Below are 18,798 nucleotides of genomic sequence, written 5' to 3'. Positions count from 1 at the left end.
CTCCATCTCCTCCCTAGACAGGTGGGGATGGGCACCCTGGGCAGCACTTGGCTCCATCATGCCTGTGAGAACAAGGTTGTGACAGGGATGAAGCTGCCAAGTGATCCCAAAGCTCTGCTTTAGTCCAGGCTTTACTTTCTGATGCTCTGAGCAGCAGGGGATGTGGTTTGGGGCTGACTCCTGAACCTCACTGCCTTCCCTGCGAGGCCCAGCCACTTGTAAATGTAAAAAGTGTGAGAATTGTTGGTATCGTAGAGCTCTGTTAACACACACATCCTGTACATCGTGTTGTAATTTAGAATCCCAAACGAAGTACAAAAGTTACATTTTTTAGTTAACCATGAAGAAGAAGATGCCGTGAGACCCCGATGTCCCGGGCATCCGAGCCCAAAGTTGTCCCTGTGGAATCCCTGGAGGGAGCCGGCTGGAGGTGGCGTCTGGCAGGTTTAGAATAGTTCCTGCTCATCCGCCGGGAATTATTCAGCGTTAAACGAGGCGCGGAGCACCGGTCGGCTCTGCCGGCTGCCTGCTTGGCAAGCCCCGGGCTGGAGCTCTCCGCCTGCTTTGGTCCGGGATCGAGACCCAGATTCCTCTTGGAGCAGGGTTAAAGGGGAAAAAAGGAGTGGTGGGGCACGGGCACAGCTCAGGGATGTGCAGGATGGAGTGTGCAGAGGGGAGATGTGCTGCTGAGCCGCTTCCTGAGGCCTCGGGGTGTCCCCATGTCCGGGGGGAACAGGGCAGGGATCGGGGATGTGATGTAGCTCCCTAGGGTTTCCTCTCCCCTGGACTGACCCCCCTCCACTTGTCCACGTCCCCCCTGTTCCTCCCAGTGCTCCAGCAGGGCCCAGCCGGATAAGCAGCTTTACTTTTTGAGCTTATGAAGATTAAAGTCATTTACAGGCAAAGCCTGCAAGAAACGGCTTTGGGAATGGCGAGAAGTACCAGAACCTTCGTGTGATGGGAGACAGCAGGGAAAGGTCTCTCCCCTTGCCCTGGGTTTCTGCTGGGGATGGACACCTGCCAGCTATCAAAAAAGGGGGCAAAACTCACCCCCAAATTATTTTGATCTTAGATTATTTAGATTTTTTTTTCCTCCAAATGGGATCACACTTCCCATTTTTGAGACTGTGCCTGCTCTCAGGGGTGGTGTTCAGTGCCTCAGCATCCTCTGGGGTGTAGTTGAAGGATGCTGAGAGAATTGATGGAAGAAATTGCATTCTTCACTACAAATCAGGGAATTTAACCCTGCCCAGACCCTTCTGCCACCACTGAGCCTCAGTTTCCCCACACAGAGAGGGTTGCTGCTGTGGGCAGGACCTTTGGGCCTGGAGTTGTTCATCCTGGATCCCTCCAAGTGGTTGGTCCTGAGGGATTTTGGGGCTCTCTCCATCAGCAGCAGCGTGGGCAGAGGGGACAGGCTGAGTGACACCCCAGGGCTCCCGAGTGCTGGCTCACATCATGTCCCCTTCCTCCTCCTCCTCCTCCTCCTCCTCCCTTGGGCAGTGAGGCGGGCACTGGGCCCGGTTGTGTCAGCTCCCATCCTGCCTCAAATTCCCGGCGTGAATCACCCTCAGCAGCAGCGGCAGGCAGGGCGCTATTCCTGTGCCACACGGGGACCTGTCCCCACCCTACCAGGAGGGAAAGGGACACGGTGCTTAAAAAAGCTCTGGAAAACCCAGCTCTTGGTTCTGGCATCTCCACTGCCTCCCCTCTGCACCCCGCTCAGCAGGTGGAGGGTTTGGGCTCCCAGCTGGACCAGGGCAGGGCTGGAGAGAGCTGGGGTTTGGTGTGTGGAACCTGCCTATCTCCAAAGTCACACATCTTTTGCTTTTCCATCCCTACCCATCACCTGCACCCCACACGGACTCCTGAGCCGAATTATCCCTTCCAGCACCTGCCCTGGCTCCCCCTGCTCCTGCAGATCCTCTCCCTTCCCCATCAGGACTCCTTCCACAAGCTTTGTGTTCCCACACCCTCTCTGACTTCTCGTTACTCACAGAGCTGCAGAGAGCCTTCCTCACCTTAAACACCCCAAAATTCCCATCTCCCTTCAAAGGACCCCAATTCCAGCTGCAGCAGCCGCTCACTTCTCATTTCCCCGGGTGGTAAAGCCTCCATCCCAAGAGGTGGGAATACAATGAGTACCCCACAAGCGGCTCAGTTCTCTCAGCGCTGCCTGGGGCTAATTACCAGCTCTAATTATGGCCCTTCTGCTCCATCCTCGGAGCACGGGCTTCCCAACCCCTGGCATCCCTCGCCGGCATCTGTGCGCTGCCGGCTCCTCCTCCCCCTCCACCATCGACTTTATCACAAGGACTATTTTTAGCGCGATGTACAAAGCCATTCCCATCACCGTTCCGTGGCGTTCACCTCTCCTCGCTCTCTCTCTCTCTTTTTTTGTGTTTTTTTTTTTTCCTTCTTCAGAGCACTCCAGGAAATGAAGGCCAGGCTGGGAAGATCCCCCGTGGGAACGCTGCGTGTGTGTGGCCGTGTGTGTGTCGGGGCTGGCGTGTGCCTTTGCTCGGGGCTCGCTCTCCACCAGCGGCACGGAGCAGCACATGCTCTCCCCATGTGCCTGTTTACATGCTCTGTATGTCTGTCCGGCCGCATTTGTGTCACGGCTCGGGTGCAGACACCGCCGTGGGAGCCCCCCCGCCGCCCCCGGCACCTCCCTCTTCCTCACCTCGCACAGCACCCCTCCTCCCCACGGGAATTGCGGCCGCCCGCCTCCGTGCTGGGAGCTCCTTCCCCTCCTCTTCTGCCAAAGCACCCACGGCACCCCAAACCCCCTCTGTGCCCTGGGACAGGGGCTGCATGTCCTGTATGACAGGACCATTCCCACCCCAAACCCCTCTGTGCCCTGGGACAGGGGCTGTATGTCCTGTATGACAGGGCCATTCCCACCTCAAACCCCCATCCCTTGGGATGGATGCTCTGGATGACAGGACCACTCTCATCTCAAATCTCCATCCCTCAGGATGGTTGTTCTGGATGACAGTTCCATTCCCACCCCAAAAACCAGTCCCTTGGGATGGGGGCTCTGTATCCTGTGTGATCATTCTCATCTCAAATCCCCATCCCTCGGGATGGATGTTCTGGATGACAGGACCATTCCCACCACAAAACCCCCATCCCTTGGGACAGGGCTCTGTGTCTTGTGTGGCCATTCCCACCCCAAACCCCATCCCTCAGGATGGATACTCTGGATGACAGGACCATTCCCACCCCAAACCTCCCAAACCCCAGAAATGGTGAGTCTGGGCAGCCTCGTGCTCAGTGATGAAGATGAGAGCAGGGAATTCTGAGGGAACTGTGGGGGACACCCCAGCAGCATTCCCACTCCTGGCTTCCCTCCCTAGGACCACTCAGGGGCTCTGCCAGGGCACCTCAAGGCGAGGAGGGGTGCACTGGGATTTTTTCATCCTGTGGAGACGATATCAGATTTTGGGAACTCAAAGGCTTGGTTCTGTAGGAGTGGGGAGGCTTTCCATGGGAATGCCTCCGCAGGTCAGGGAAACGCATCTTTGGTTTCATTTCCACAACAAGTTGCCCTGGAGTCCGTCTTCCTCAGCCAAGGCAAATTCCAGCTTTATGGAGTTCTGTTCGAGTTAATGCCAGAAATCATTTCGTTTGATAATTTACCACACCTTTATCCTAAGGTTTCCTTATTCCCTCTGCCAGTGACATGGCAGGACTTTGGTCCCACTGTGATCCAGTAAAGGATCTCCCTGACGGGATCCCACTGAAGGGATGTTTTCCTCCAGGACATTTCCCCTCAAACTCCTGGGAGGTGATGGCCCATCGCAGCAGCGGGACTCTGTGGATAGATGTCACCGTGCCTTGTCCCCATGCCCGAGGGGCACAGCAGGGTATCCCTGTCCCCATCCCACTGCACACCCCATCGGCAGGTGGGGAGAGGGAAGGTGACTCTGCCGCTGCCGCCGGGGCCAGAGCCAGCGCGGCGGTTCCTGAGGTGGCGGTGCCTGTCCCCATCAGCAGAAGTGACAATCAGCTGCCAAGTGCCGCCGTGGCTCCCCCCGGCACAGCAGCAGAGGCAGCGGGCTGCCGCTTGCCTTGGGAACGCCTCTCGTTCCCCGCCCGGCGCGGCTCCGGCGCGCACACACGCGGCTTTCCAGGATTGCCTCACCTATCCGGGGTCTCCGGAGGCTTAAACGTTCACGTTCCCTGGATTTCAGGCTGACAAGGATCAGGCCTTATTGCCATGGCCTTGCAGCTCGAGGTCACCGAGCCGTCCCCTCCCCTCTGCAATCCACAGGATCGCTCCGAGAGCGGCCACTCCAGGGCCGTTCGGGGATCTCTGGAGCATCTCCTGAAACACGGGCTGGGGTAACTGTGCCTTTGGAGGCAGTTACCTGGAAAGAAGAGCTGAAATGATCCCTCTCAGCATGGCAGAGGGAGCTGCTTGCTTCCAATTTAAATCAGGTGTCAACGCTGAGAGAGGATCCTCTTAACTTCCACCGTCTTGTCTGAGGCTGCGACGGGGGGACGTCTCATCTCCCTGCCGTCTAATCCGTGGAGATGTGTGATATAGCATAAGCTAATATAATAGGTCATGCAAGGATTTACATCTCATTACGGCAGGTTACAGTCCTGGCAGGAAGGATGACTCATCCTCACTTGAATATATTTCAGGGATGAGGAGCGGTTCAGCTGCGCTGCCCAAGGAAAAGCAAATGGGGAAATCAACCACCTCCCAAGAATCATTTCCCAGCTCGCTGCACTCTCTGATTGTCCCCGCAGCTCTGCCTTCAGGTGGGACACGGGCCCCTCCAGTAAAAGCCGAGGGGATGGGAGAGCTGCTAAATCTCTCCGGGGGTCCTTTCCTTTGCCTTTTGCTCCATCTCTGTAAAACTGCAAGAGGCTGCAGAGCCCAGGCTGGTGAACGAGCATCCCTGCCACGAGGGACGGGATCCAAGGCGCTGCCGAGAACATCGGGCTTGTTTTCACCTAGTTGCCTTGGCCGAGCGTTTCTGCTCGTCAGGAGCTGTTTGCTTTAGTTCCTCAGACAGGGAGGCTCCGTGGGAGCTGACCCATCTAACCCAAGCTGGAAAAAATCGGTCTTGACTTCCAGTCTCTCTTTGTTAATGGATGCTCGCAGCGAAATCCGGAGTGAGCGAAGCTCCCAGGACCTGCCACATCCGAAATCTGCTCTGAGCGCGCACGAGGCTCGGGCCAGCACCCAAGGACACAACCGGGGGTGCTGCTCCTTCTCCCTGCCCCTCTTTTCAGCCAGACTGACAGCCAGAACGTGACCACGCTGCTGGCAACGGGACATCTGCGGACAGCCCGGGGCTCCCAGCCTGTTTCCCAGCAGGCTCTGGCAGCTCATTGTGGGTTAAAATTAATTTTCCATGGGTTTTCCATGGGAGAGCGCTTAGGGGGGCCTGCAGATAGGTGTGAAAAGCAAAAAAATATCATCACTTCAAAAAGCTGTTGAGGCTCCTGAGCCGCCGGCTCGGGGTGAGCAGAAGGCACAGGGGCACCTGCGTGCCGGGGGATGCGGTGGGTGAGGCTGGAGTTGTGCCAAACGGAGGCGCCTGGGAGGGACCTCCCCCGTCCCGGCGTCCGTTTGCACCTTTGGATGGACTCAAGGCAACTGCTGGCATCAATCAGGGGGCTCTGCTCAGCCAGGACAGCCTTCACCAGGACAACCCCCCTGTTGTCACCTCCGAGAGGGTGTTCCAATCCCTACGAGCAGCGGTCACTGCCAAGCTGCTGACCAGATTATTATCCTAGAAAAAAATGGGCTATTTTTTAATCTGTTTTCCTCTTGAGACGTATTTTTACCTTGGATGGGGGGGATGGGAGGAGCTGGGCCGATTCCCCCCTCCCTCTGTCACTTTGTTCTGTCGCTTCCCAGCTGTTCCATTATTTTAATCTGCAAAGATTGTCTTTATATTTCGGAAATGAAATGATTTCCCGCAAGCCGGGATTGGGGTTTGGATCCACGCTCGTTTTTCATGAGCGGGGAAGAAAAAAGGGAGAAATGTCTGTTAAAGCCAGGCTGGCCATCTGGAAGGGAGGTGCGTTGCTGATGCCATTAATTGCTCACTCCCCAAGGCCTGGAATGCGGCTGCAGTCAAAGGGAAGAGCAGGAGTGGGAGTGGGGTTGGAGAGAGCAAGAGAATGATGCAACAGAATCAGTGCCTGCTCCATCCTCCTGATTTAGGTGATCGACCAAGGCTTTCGTGCCTGTGTTCTGGGGGCTGAGAACAGCTTTAGTATTAATTAATATCATGAAATCGTGGAATCACGGAATCCCAGAACGGCTGGAGTCAGAAGGGACCTTAAAGCTCTTCCAAGCTCCAACCCCCTGTCATAGGCAGGGACACCTTCCACTATCCCAGGGTACTCCAAGCCCTGTCCAGCCTGGCCTTGGACACTTCCAGAGATGGGAATATTTCCAGGGATATCATTAACAGGATAAAGAGGAAGGAACTTTTGGGCACCAGCCCTTGGACGGATGAGCAAACAACAGTTGTGACTGGTGCTGGCACATATGGCTTGTTCCGAGTGTCAAGCCCGGCTTTTCCTCCTGCCAGACCCGAAGGACGGGGAATAGAGCGGGAGAAAGGGCACTGGGGCGGGTTTGCTCCTCGGTGGGATGAAGCAGCGGGAATCACGGAGGAAAGGCGTCCGAGGGGCTCCCCGCAGCCCCCACCATGGCTCCATCCACCGCGGTGTCCTCGGGGAGCTCTGGGGGCTCCTTCTTCCCGCGGGGGTGGCGTCACTCGCGGTGGTCCGAGGCGGGTCGGGACGGCGGCGGCTCCGCCCGGGGGAGGGCGGCGGGGCCGGGGGGAGGCGGTGCCGCCGCCGCCGTGCAGGGACACACACACCGGAGCTGTGCGAGCCCCGCTGCCACAGCGCCCGCTCCGCTCCGCTCCCGGCCGGGACCGCTCCGCCATGGGCGGCCCCGCGGCGCGGCCCCGCTGACCCCGCACGGCCCGGCGGCAGCTCCGGCACCCCGTACTCTGACATCCCGTACCCCGACATCCCGGCACCCCGTACTCTGACATCCCGTACCCCGACATCCCGGCAGCTCGGTATTCCGGCATCCCTGCAAATCGCTACTCCGACATCCCAGCAACTCGGTATTCCGGCATCCCTGGAGCTCCGGACTTCGCTGTCCCAGGAACTCATCTTCCGGGAACTCCTCTCTTCCATCTCTCAGTACTCCGGCATCCCTGGGACTCTGTACTCCACCGGCCAGGGAACTCCGCTGCGCTGACCGCTGGTCCCGGCTCCTCGGGAATTCGGTATTCTGTCATCCCGGGAATTCATCTCCTCTGAGCCCATCTCCTCCATAACCCCGTGCCCCGTGCCCGGGAACCCATCTCCCCCGTCCCTGGCCGGTACTCTGGCACCCCGGGAGCTCAGCTCTCCGTCATCCCGGGAATTCATCCCCGCTGAGCCCCGCTCCTCCGTACCCCCGCGCCAGAGCTCCCCGGGGACTCAGCTCTGCTGACCCCGGCTTCCCATCGCTCGGTATTCCGCCTCCCGGGAAATTCAGCTCTGCTGACCCTCAGGGATTCGGTACTGTGTGAGCTCGGCTCTGCTGATCCCGCATCCTCCATAACCCCGTATATCCCTGCTCCCCGCGAACTCCACTCCGCCGACCGCGACTCCTCCCCGGGAGCTCATCTCCCCTGTTCCCACTCCTCCTTACCCGGTGCGTCCGCTCCCCAGGAGCCCAGCTCGGCTCATCTCGGCTCTCCCCCCGCCCGGTGCCCCATCTCCCCAGGAGCCCAGCTCGGCTCATCCCGGCTCTCCCCCCGCCCGGTGCCCCATCTCCCCAGGAGCCCAGCTCGGCTCATCCCGGCTCTCCTCCCGCCCGGTGCCCCGGCTCCCCGGGCACTCGGTGCTCCAGCCGCCCAGCAGCTCATCCCCGCTGACCCCGGCTGCTCCATAACCAGTCACTCCGGCTCTCCAGCACCTCCCATTCCCAGCATCCCGGTGATTCCCTACTCCCAGCACTGACCATTCCTGGGCTCCCTGGCACTCCAGCTCACCCCTAACCCCGTTCCTCGGGGTCTCCTGGCATTGCCCATCCCCACGTTCCCCCGGTGACCCCGGCTGTCCCGGCTGCAGAGCCGCGCTGCCCCCCGGCCCCCCGGGCCCCCGACGGCGCGGCCATGGCGTTCATGGTGAAGAGCATGGTGGGGGGGCAGCTGAAGAACCTCACGGGCGGCCTGGGCGGCGAGGAGAAGAGCGAGGGCGAGAAGTCTCCGGCCGAGGCGCAGGGCATGACCCGCGAGGAGTATGAGGAGTATCAGCGGCAGCTGGTGGAGGAGAAGTGAGTGCCGGCGGCACCGGGCACCGGCACCGCCGGGAGCCTCGGGGTCCCCGCGGGAAGGGGGGGCTCCCTATCCTGTTCCTGGGAGATGAGGGGAGCCGGCGCCGGGGACGGCAGGACCGTGAGGGGGTTTAATGAGCCCCCTAATCCCTTAATCCGCTTCCTCGCCCGGGAGACGGGATTGTTTTCTCTTTTCAGGCTGCGCTGGGGGGAGGAAATTGTGGAAAACCGAGACTTTTCAGAGAAAATGGGGGATGCGGAGGCTGGGGGGAAGCGCAGACAGGGATGGGGGGCACGGGCTGTTGGTGAGTGCCCCGTGTGCTTCGCAGGATGGAGAGAGATGCCCAGTTCGCCCAGCGCAAGGCGGAGAGAGCCACGGTCAGGTCCCACTTCCGAGACAAGTACAGGCTCCCCAAGGTATGGCTGCGCTGGGGAAGGGGGCACAGGGGGAGCCAAGCTCTGGATGGAGCCCTGGAGGGAGGGCAGGGGACAAGGACCTTCTTGACTGGCTGAGGTGTGAGCCTCAAAGCCCAAACGCAAATAAATTCCCCTCAAAACCATCCTTCTCCCCAAACTTTGGCCTCTTTCCTTCCCCCCAAGCACCACAGTCCACCAGCCTGGGACAGTGGGACTCCCAGCCTTGCTCGATCCCCCTCTTCCTCGCTTTTGCCCCCTAAATCCAGCTGGGTGAGGGAAAAGCACCTTCACCCCAGACTCCCTGGAGTCGGGAGTGGAGACAGGGTTGCACCTTTCTAGCTGGATTATCCAGCTCCTCTCCCCAGATTATTGGCAAACGTCTCCCACCTAAACTCCAGTTCTGGAATTTCCGCACGATGAACCATTCACTAAAAACAGTTTAATCAAGGGATAATTCAGCCTTTCTTGGAATTGTCACAAGCTCTTCTCCCTCCAAACCCACCCTTTATTCAGGAAGAGTCGCTCAGTGGTGAATACTCCAAATTGGAGCCGGGCTAATATTAGTTCCAAAGGGTCAGCTAAGCCAAGTGAGATTGCTCTGATTGTTTGGAGTTGTTCAGCTAGCCCGGATTCACCTCCCCCTTGCTTCCCACCCCCCTTTATATCCAGGAAATAAACAGCTGGAGAGTTTCTTTCACCCCCTGCCAAAAGACAGAAAAGGCAGAGAAAGAAAGAGATGGAGATTTTTTTATTCCCCTGGGGAAACTGGGATTTGTTTGGATCTGGCCCCACCATCCTTTCACTGCCTCCTTGTGCTTCTGATGTCCCTTCTCATCTTTTGACAAGTTTCTTCTGCTCATTACTGATCCCGCTTGGCAGCCGGGCTGCCTCATCCCGAGCCTCCCCGCGGCTCCCGGCACAGAGCTGATCCCCACCGCCGGTGGGAGCAGTCGTTAAGAATAAGCGCAGCTTAATTAGGTGCCTCGCCCCCCGCAACGCGAGCTGGAAACCAGTTTGCACTGGTGCTGTGCGTGGGCTCCATCTCGGCTCTCGCTGTGCGAGACCGGGCTCTCCTCAGCCTGGATCTGCATCCCACCCTCACCCCCAGGGACCTCCCCACATGGTGCTTACAGTGGGAAGAGAGCCCAAAGCCCCTCCTGTGACGCTTCCAGATGCCCCTTCCCGCTGTTCCATCCCCGCTCCTGACTCTCTCCCGGCCCGTTCCAGAACGAGACGGATGACAACCAGATCCAGCTGGTGGGAGGTGACGTGGAGCTGCCCAAGGAGCTGGCCAAGATGATCGAGCAGGACAACGAGGAGGAGGAGGAGAAGAACTCGGTTATCGGCCAGCTCAGCAACATCCAGAACCTGGACCTTGATTCCTTGAAGGACAAAGCTTCGGCCACGCTAGAGGACCTGAAGCAATCGGCGGAGAAATGCTCGTTGATGTGATGGGGCTGAGCAGGGAGGGGATACAGTGCAGGCTCTGGCGGGGGCTGCTGCCTGCAGCGGGGCCCCCAGCGACGTTGTCACCCTTGCCGTGTGTCACTCGGGTCCTCCTGAGCCGTGTGACCCCTCGAGCCCCCGACCCAGATGTCCCTGATGTGTGGTTTTCGTTCCGTTCTCCGGGCTGAGGTTAGAGCCAAGAGCCAGCATGTCCCTCCCGAACCCCTCCCGTGCCCGGGCAGGGGGTGCCCGCCGCCAGAGCCCGGGAAGTTGCAGGGAAGGAGAGTGACCTTGGAGTGGTGGCCACACGCTGTGGCTCTGCCTCCACCTTTCCACTCAGCCTCCTAGAGACGACCGAGAGGCTCCGATTTGCCTCGCAAGGACGAGGCAGGATGTGGAACACCCCCCTCCCTGCGTCCCGTACCCATCACCCGAGAAACGACATCCCATCCCTGCAAGGAACACCAACCCCTGTGCCCTTGAGGGCCCCTCTGAAGGAGCCAGCCGGGAAGGACCTGCCATATGATCCCTCTCACCCCTGTGGGAAGGGGGGTGCTGAAGCCCGAATTGACACCAGAGAGGAACAAAAGCCCTCCCTGGTGCTGAGCTGAGCCCGTAGCAGCCCTTCCCTGGAGCAGTGGTGTCCCTCTCCTGGCATAGGATCCTGTCTTTGTTCCTTCCAGGAGAAGAACAAAGCGATGAGGGACTATCGCCCCGTTCTCCCGCCCATCGTGCTGTAGTTGTGCCGTGCTCGGTTGAGTGTCCCTCACCTCCTGTGCTGTCCCCGTGCCATGGTACTGTTATAACCGGTGGAATAAATACCAGGAGATGTCTATGCATTTATTTTTCTCCCTGGGCTCTGTTTTCCTGCTCAAATTTTCCTGTTTTCCTGGGTTTGGGGTGCCTCTTCCCGAGGCACGGACAGGAGCTCCAAGGAGAACTGTGTGCCAGCAGAATCCCAAAGAAACACCTCTCCTGGTTGCACTCACATTCGGGACCAAAGCTGCTACAAGCAGCTCATTGGCAGCGGTCGGGTTTAAAAGCAAACAAAATACTCATTTTCCTGCAGATTTTTGGCAATTTTAATACAAAACGTTCAGAATTCTCAGTCTCACTGCAGGATGTCCAGCACTGCTCCAAGCAAGGACACTCTCTGCAGGGATGAGCCTATGCTAGGGCAGGTGTGACTCCCAGCCCTGGCAGCATCCCAGGGGCAGGGGCCTCCCGTGGTGAGGCTTCCTGGAAAAACTTGGCTCGGGCTGGGAATTCATCGCTCCAAATCCCGTGGGAGCTGATTAACTGCAGTTTGGTTTTGCTGGGGAGGATGGGTCATCCAGGAAAACACAGGAGAGGGTGCTGGGAAATGGATCTTGTTGTTGTTATTATTTATTAGTATTAGTATTGGTGCTGGATCAAGTCATGGCTGGGGCTTCTGCACCGAGAGATTCCTTTCTGCTCCCTGATAATCCTGTGCCTGGGCCAGGTATTCCTGGGTGTCCATCCCTGAGAGGACAGGCAGACAGACAGACAGAGGCAGCTCAGGCAGGGACGCACATCATCGCAACTCTCCAGCCCCTGGGGCCAGGAGGCTCCAGCAGCTCCAGGGACATCTGCTCCCATCAGATCCCCAATCCAGCCCCACACAGCCGGGCAGAAACGAGAGGGGAGATTGGCAGGAGCAGCTTTAGCTCTGGAAGGAGATCATACCTGATGAGGATCAGCGCGAGCTGATCTAATCCCCCACCAGGAAAGGGATAGCAGGGAGCAGGCACGGCCCGAGCCGAGCCCTTGGTGATTAAATCCCAGGCCCGTGGCAAGGCGAGATCAACACTCATCCCACGGGAGAGCGGGATCCCAGCCGGAGCGGGAGCCGCGGGATGCGCCGGGGATGCGGCCCCGCGGTTCATCCCCCCTGCAGCCAGCCGGGATCCTCTCCCGCACCTATTCCTCGGCCCCCCCGTCCCCTGCCCCCCGTGCCCGACCCCTGCGCTGTGCTCGGCGCTCTCCCGGCCACGTGCCGCCACGCAAAGGCCGCGTGAAGCTCAGCGGGTTTATTTTAGGAGGCTCCATGACCCCCAGGCATGTGAAAAGGCGGGCGGCCCCCGCTCCCCCCGCACGGCTCCCGCGACGTGTTAAGCCTCAGCAAAGCGTTCCCGGCAAAGAGAAGCATCGGCAACTCCGAGGACGCTCCTCCGAGGCTGCAGCCCTGCTCCCAGCGCTGGGGGGCCGCCTTAGCGGGGAGGAGAGCCTGGGATGGAGAGAGAAGAGGATGGGATAGAGGGATGAGAGGCTGGGAAGGAGGGAGGAGAGGATGTGATGGAGGGAGGAGAGGATGGAATGGAGGGAGGAGAGGATGGAATGGAGAGAGGAGAGGCTGGGAAGGAGGGAGGAGAGGATGTGATGGAGGGAGGAGAGGATGGAATGGAGGGATGACAGACTGGGATGGAGGGATGAGAGGTCAGGATGGGAGAGGAGAGGCTGGGAAGGAGGAAGGAGAGGATGGGATGGAGGGATGACAGACTGGGTTGGAGGGTTGACAGACTGGGATGGCAGATGAGAGGTCAGGATAGAAGAGGAGAAGATGGAATGGGGGCAGCAGGGGCAGAGAGCTCCCTCCTGCCTTTTCCCTGCCCACCACGGGATGCATCCCAGTTTCCAGCGGTTCCTGCTGCCGTATCCTGAGCATCCCTGCAGCCTCCATGCCATACGACTGCTCCGGGCATCAACACACAGACGAAAAATCTTAAACGTGAAGAATAAGGGTGGATTAAAGCAGAAAATGTATCTCTTTTTTCTCTCTTTTACAGGCTTTATATGATTTCCTCACCTATGGGATTGGGATGGGTTTGCCCAAGCAAGCCATTGCTGGCTGCTGGAAGATGTTTGCAGTAAGGAATCCTGTCAATAAAATAAACTAAATTTTATTGATCAAATAACACAAATTTCATTGACAAAATTCCTGCCCTCCTGCACCACCTCCATTCCTCAGCCAGCCGCAGGATCTTCCTCCTTCCCAGTGGTGAGTGTAGGATGAGCGAGTGGTTTCCCCAATGGATAAAGCATTAAATGAGCAATTGTTAAAGTGCTGAAACAAATGAGCTGCCATGGAAGGCTGGGGAATTTCCCTTCTTCTTTTTGCAGGCAATTAAACCTCCCTGTGAGCCGCCAGGGGAAGGGATGGCCCATCCATCCACCCACTGTTGGTCCAACAATCGGGATTAATCTGATTAAAGAGCCCTGGGAAAGCCCAAGGTTGGCTCCACACACTGACCCAGCTCTCCCCAACCCATCACGGGTCTGATCTCACGTCAACCCACACGCTGGCACCACGAGGGTGACAACACAGCTGCCACTCCACACCTCTCTGGGTGACAATCCGGCCCCAAGAACCACTCAGTGAGGGTTGGAAGAGCCCTTTGGAAGGGCTGGGTGATGGCATGAATGGGACTGGAGTGAGGCAGCTCCTCCCTGTGAAGCTGAGTGACAGAGGCCAGAGGCCACCGCTCACTTCGTGCCACCTTCCCCCAGTGACATTTGGGCAGCGCTCCACCAAAAACCCCAGTGCAAAAGACACTCACATCCACCCCGACATAAAGCTGGGCTCCATCAGCCCCAGGGGAGCATCCAGAGCCTCGTCCTGCTTCCCTGGGCTGGGGCTGTGCGGCGCTGGCGGCCGAGCGTGAAGGCAGATGCGATTATCCGCGCCGGCTGCCGCAGCCAGCCGGTGCAGCCGTCCCCGCCGGCCCCGCGCCCGCCACGGGCCGGGGGAGGACACAGGCTTGGAAAGCACTTTAAAGCCTCAGGATATAATCTCTGCTCTGAATAATAATGATCAGAATAAAAATATATAAAAGTGCCTTATTCGCATCTGCCTGGGAAGCTCTGCACTGGTTTGAGCAGGGAGCAGCCGGCACAGGGGCAGGAGCTGGGGGGAGGCTGTCACAGATCAGAATGTCCATGAGACACCCCAAAAATGTTCCTGTTGTTTGCTTCAGCCCGTCTGCCTTCCCCCATGGCCCAGCCTGGCCCTTCCTCACCCGCCACAAAAATCTATTGGAGAAAACAGGATTTTACGTAATGGCTCGTGTTGTTCTGTTCCGTATTTTCCACACACGCAAAAAAATAAAAAGATGGGAAGTGAAAACAAGGTCAAACCTTGCTTTGGCTGCCTCGTGTCCCTGGGGAGCACAGGAAGGGAGAGCACTGCTGGAGCAGAGGAGGGCACACCCCAGCTCTGCTCCTGGGGGAACAGGGATGAGAGTCCCCAGCTCTCCTCAATGCCTCCAGGAGCCCAGGCTGGCTCTGGGTCCTGGGCCTGCCTGGGGACACCTCTTAGGCTTAAATCACAAACCCAAGAGCAGAAGAGGTGGAGAAATCAAAATTAAAGTTTATTAAAGACAATAAATTACATTCTCTTGAAATACAGTAGATTTTGAGACAAATACCTTGTTTTGCGGGACAAGCAACCTCAGCACCCCATACCAGTGATTCCTGGGAACATGATTTGGGTGTTGGGGGTGTCAGGGCCCTGAGGAATGGAGCAGGGCAGGCAGGATGCTGAGAGTGTCTCCCTGAAGGTGATTGATTGCTGCTCATGCCCAGCTCGGTCCCTGTTGAGCCCTGCTCATGGTCACGATGACGCTGATGACGCTGCCAGTGCCTGTCACGCTCCAGGTTTAGGAAGGAAAAGCCTCATTCCCAGTGCTCCAGCAGTGAGAGGCAGGGAGGTATGGCTGGGCTGGGACAAGTGCAGTGGGTGCTGGAGGCTGGACGAGCAGCAGTGGATGCAGAGGTAGATGCTGGGCAAGGAAGGCACAGCGGAGCATCCTTGTCCACCCTCAGCTCCCAGCCGGATTTGTGGACCTGAGCCGTGTGGGCTCCCCCAGAATTTGGGAGGTGAAAGAAGCACCCAGCCAAAAAAGCAGGGGGGATTTCCTGCCAGAGCCCAGTGCCAGGATAAAAATACCCTTCCCGTGGCAGCCAGCGGAGGGAATTAGAGTGGAATAACCCGCCCGCTGTGGCAGGGGAGGCTGCAGCAGCAGACGGTCCAGGCAGGGCTGGCAGGGAAATGAGCCAGCACCTGGGAGAGGGGCAGATGTCCCCGCAGGTCCCCCGGGGCTGGGAGCCCGAGGGTGACCCCCCAAGTGTCACCCTGCTGGGGGGGACAGAAGCCTCGTCTGGGCGTTTCCTGGCAGGGCGGTGAGCAGCGTCCCGCTGGGCAGCTCCGGGGAGTCACTGCAAGGTACAGGCTGTGCCGGGGCACACCGGGACTCAGCGGGCTCCGCCCCTCCGGGCGGGGACGGGCCCGTGCCGGGGGGAGCCGGGGCTGTGCGGGGTTGGGATCAGCCACGGGCAGGGATATCCGCATGCCTGTGGCAGCTGGAGGAATATTCCCCAAGTGCCCTTGGCGACTCACCGCTCCGGACGGACTCTGCCAGCGCCTCTTTGCCCAGGGATTGTGCCTCCCGCATCTGCCAAGGGAGAGGGGTTTTTTCCAGCCTTTATCCTCCCCCAGCATGCTCCGGAGCCCCCCTCATTCATCATACCTTGATTTGATCCTTCAGGTATTCGGCTCGGGCCATCAGGGTCTGGATCTGGTGGGGAGAGAGAGGGGACACAGTCCCTCTGGAGCCAGGCCACCGGGGACAGCCGGGTATCCCAGGGCTGGCACTCACCTCCGCATGGAGCAGCTCCCGCCGCCGCCCCGCCGGCTCCGCTGCGGGGGGAAATGTGCCATGGGATGAGCGATGGGAGCAGGATCCATCCCTGCCCTAAAACCCCGGCCACAGTCCCAACTCACCGGCCAGCAGCAGCAGCAGCTCCCCCAAGCTCTGCTGGTACAGCTCCAGGGCATCACTGTCATCCCTGCCTTCCTCCTCCTGCAACAGGTCCCAAGGACTGGCTGTGGCTGGGGGCACCCAGCAGCCCCCTCCCCCCCATCACGTTTGCACCTTCCCCTTCCCTCGGGGGGTGAGGGGACCCCCAAAGGTGACCCCTCACCTTAGCGATGGCAGCTGAAGCCACTTGCAGCGCGGCGCAGAGCCGAGGCTTGTCCTTGGCCATCTCTGCAAGGGGACATGGCTACGGGGATTGCCCAAAACCTTCCCCCTTCAGCCCAAAACCCCACCACTGCCCCCTGCCAGCTCCAACACCAGGGGATGCTCAGAAATCACTACCTTTAAGGAGCTCCCTGGCTGGGTTTCCTTTCTCCAGGAGGTTCTTGTTGCTGGAGGTGACCAAAACCTTCAGCTCCTCTGCTCGGGAGATGTACTGCCTCACCTGTGGGCATTTTGGGGGTGAGGAGACCCCCAATATGGGGTGCAGAGGATGGAGGTGCTGCCCCCACCCCCCCAGGGGTTTTTGCTCACCTTGGCCCGGATGGCTTCTTTGCGCCGAGCATCAGTTTCATCTGAGGGGGGGAACGACCAGACACAGGGCTGGGAGGGCTGAAAATTGGCCTCCCCTGGGGTGCTGCCCTCCAAAAACACACCCAGGTCCCACATAACCCCCTGAGGGGACTCACAGTGCAGCGCTGGCACAAAATACTCCAGGGCTTTGCGGTAGAGGGAGAAGGCGGCCTTGGCATCTCCTTCCTGATCCTTCCTTACCGCCTCCACCACCAGGTCAGTCTGGAGAATGCAAGGGGAGTCTCAGGGCTTGGAACTCCCCTGTTCCCATGGAGCAGCCCCCAGCCCCAGCTCACCGCCTTGCCAAGGCTCTCAGGGCCAGGGATGTGCTCCATGTCCACGAAGGGGTGGGCGAAGAAGCACTCGAAGGAGATGCGCTTCTGAGGGTCCCTCTCCAGCAGCTGTCCCAAGAGATCCCGGCATTCCAGAGAGAGCTGGGGCCGGCTGGGAAGCTGGGGAAGGAAGGGACTAAGCCCAGTGACCACTGTGGGAACCCCCCCAGCTCCATCCCACCCGTTACCTGCACAGCCCGGTCACTGCGGATCTTCTCCTCCAGCTCGGCGAAGGAATGGGAAGCAAAGGGCGGCTTCCCAAAAAGTGCTTCTGTGGAGGGAAAAAGAGCGGTGGGGGGAAGATGGAGAGGGGGAACCAGCCCTGAGCAGAGCCTCCCGGGGCAATAAAAGCCAAACTCACCGTAAAGGATGACGCCCACCGACCACAGGTCAACGCGGGCGTCATAGTGCTGCCGGCACACCATCTCGGGGGCCATGTAGAGCGGGGAGCCGCGCAGCACGTGCTTCTCATCCCACGGGGACATGTACTGAGCAAAGCCGAAATCTGCCAGACAGAGAGCTCGTGGGGGCACAGGGAGAACGGGGCTGCCCCCTCCCAGCCCCTCCCAGGGAGCTGTCCTGACCTGCCAGCTTCAGCTGGGGGTTCTCCGGGGCGCTCAGGAGGATGTTCTGCGGTTTCAGGTCCAGGTGGGAGATGTTGCGGTCGTGGAGGAACTTCAGGGCACAGGCTGGGTGGGTGGATGGGCACGTGATGGCACAGCCCTGCATCCCAAAACCCTCAGGAAGGGTCTCCACCAGAGGCAGAGTGGGAGCCAGGAGGGGTGTCCTCACCAAGCTGCTGCAGGAAGACACGTGCCACCTTCTCGGGGAGCATCCGGCGCATCCTGATGAAGCGGGAGAGGTCCCCCCCGGCGCAGAACTCCATGATCAGGTAGATGTGGTCACTGTCCCACTGCCAGGCAATAAGACCCCACCAGTGCCACCCCAGCAAGACCCACCCACACAGGTTCACCCAGACCAGTTTGCCCAGTTGCTGGCACCAAGCCCCACGGATACACCCTTGGGAAGCAGGGACGGATCCAAGGCAGAGTACTTCTGTCTCAGAGCCCCCACCCGGGAAGCCGCCAGCCCACCTGGAAGTCCTTGAGTTCCACAATGTTGGGATGGCGGATGGTCTTGAGGATCTCGATCTCTGTCAGCAGGTTCTCCACCGATGCTCGGTTCAGGCTCCTCTTGTTGACGCACTTGATGGCCACCACCTCACGCGTGTCCCTCTGCCGAGGACGGGGGCAACGCTGGAGCCCCCCACGCACACAGCCACCCCGGGCTGCTCCCCCCGCCCGCCGGGTGGGGAGGGAAGGGAAGGAACCCTGCAAGGGGGCGGCCGGTGCCAGGCAGCGGCTATAGGGGCGGTACCCCATATGGAGGAGTGGAAAACGGGAGTCCCACGGGAGCGAGGGGGGCAGATTGGGGAGCAAAAAGGCGAACCCCGCGGCGGGCTCGGCCCTACCTTCCTGTAGGCCTTATAGACGGTGGCGTAGGTGCCGGAGCCGAGGGGCTCGGTGAGAATGAACTCGTCGAGGCGCGGCGGGGCCCAGCCGGCCCCGGCCATGGCCCCTCCGGACCCCCGGCCCCGGCACTCGGGGCCCGGGAGCCGCTTCCGCCTTCCCGGCGCGCCACGGCTCAGGCCACGCCCATAGACACGCCCCCATACCCACTAGACCACGCCCATACATCCTTTAACCGCGAGCCAAGCCACGCCCCCGATACATCCGTCCACCTTGGCCCCGCCCCTCGCATGGCCACGCCCCTATCCCCCGCCCCCAGTATGACCACGCCCCCTCCCGCCGGCACGGACCACGTATCTGGACCACATGAACAATCTTTTATTATTAATTTTTTTAAACATTAAAAGATCAGA

The 18,798-nt window shown here is 59.5% G+C and overlaps 2 protein-coding genes and 1 pseudogene across 3 annotated transcripts; 1 reads left to right on the top strand and 2 right to left on the bottom strand.

The window, feature by feature from the left end:
• Nucleotides 1–8,153: 8,153 nt before the first annotated feature.
• On the top strand, nt 8,154–10,212 carry CPLX3 (complexin 3; the record flags this gene model as incomplete). The annotated part of the gene is made up of 3 exons (XM_083870847.1): nt 8,154–8,314; nt 8,644–8,731; nt 9,959–10,212. 3 exons carry the CDS (start codon nt 8,154–8,156, stop codon nt 10,181–10,183), a joined length of 474 nt encoding a protein of 157 aa, XP_083726973.1. The 3' UTR covers nt 10,184–10,212.
• A 4,363-nt stretch (nt 10,213–14,575) lies between these two features.
• Nucleotides 14,576–15,400, bottom strand: LOC310914483 (annotated as a pseudogene). The gene has a single exon. The product of its transcript is annotated as an uncharacterized misc_RNA (transcript).
• ULK3 (unc-51 like kinase 3) lies at nt 15,290–18,514 on the bottom strand. The gene is made up of 16 exons (XM_083870621.1): nt 18,388–18,514; nt 18,011–18,151; nt 17,709–17,829; nt 17,501–17,605; nt 17,278–17,421; nt 17,105–17,187; nt 16,881–17,036; nt 16,701–16,806; nt 16,546–16,586; nt 16,354–16,456; nt 16,178–16,242; nt 15,978–16,056; nt 15,853–15,893; nt 15,724–15,771; nt 15,594–15,648; nt 15,290–15,426 (listed from the first exon to the last, which is right to left on the bottom strand). Exons 1-16 carry the CDS (start codon nt 18,487–18,489, stop codon nt 15,410–15,412), a joined length of 1,407 nt encoding a protein of 468 aa, XP_083726747.1. The 5' UTR covers nt 18,490–18,514; the 3' UTR covers nt 15,290–15,409.
• Nucleotides 18,515–18,798: the final 284 nt, after the last annotated feature.

The sequence above is a fragment of the Zosterops lateralis genome, assembly GCF_965231275.1.
Source record: "Zosterops lateralis genome assembly, chromosome: 13".
Lineage (NCBI taxonomy): Eukaryota > Metazoa > Chordata > Aves > Passeriformes > Zosteropidae > Zosterops > Zosterops lateralis.
This window is presented reverse-complemented; position numbering and strand designations above follow the sequence as displayed.

Coding starts and splice junctions, on each gene's coding strand:
- ULK3 (XM_083870621.1), bottom strand. CDS start 18,489: ATGGCCGGGGCCGGCTGGGCCCCGCCGCGCCTCGACGAGTTCATTCTC. Junction 17,037..17,104: donor GCAGTGACCGGGCTGTGCAG/GTAACGGGTGGG, acceptor TTCCTTCCCCAG/CTTCCCAGCCGGCCCCAGCT. Junction 16,457..16,545: donor AAGAAGCCATCCGGGCCAAG/GTGAGCAAAAAC, acceptor AAATGCCCACAG/GTGAGGCAGTACATCTCCCG.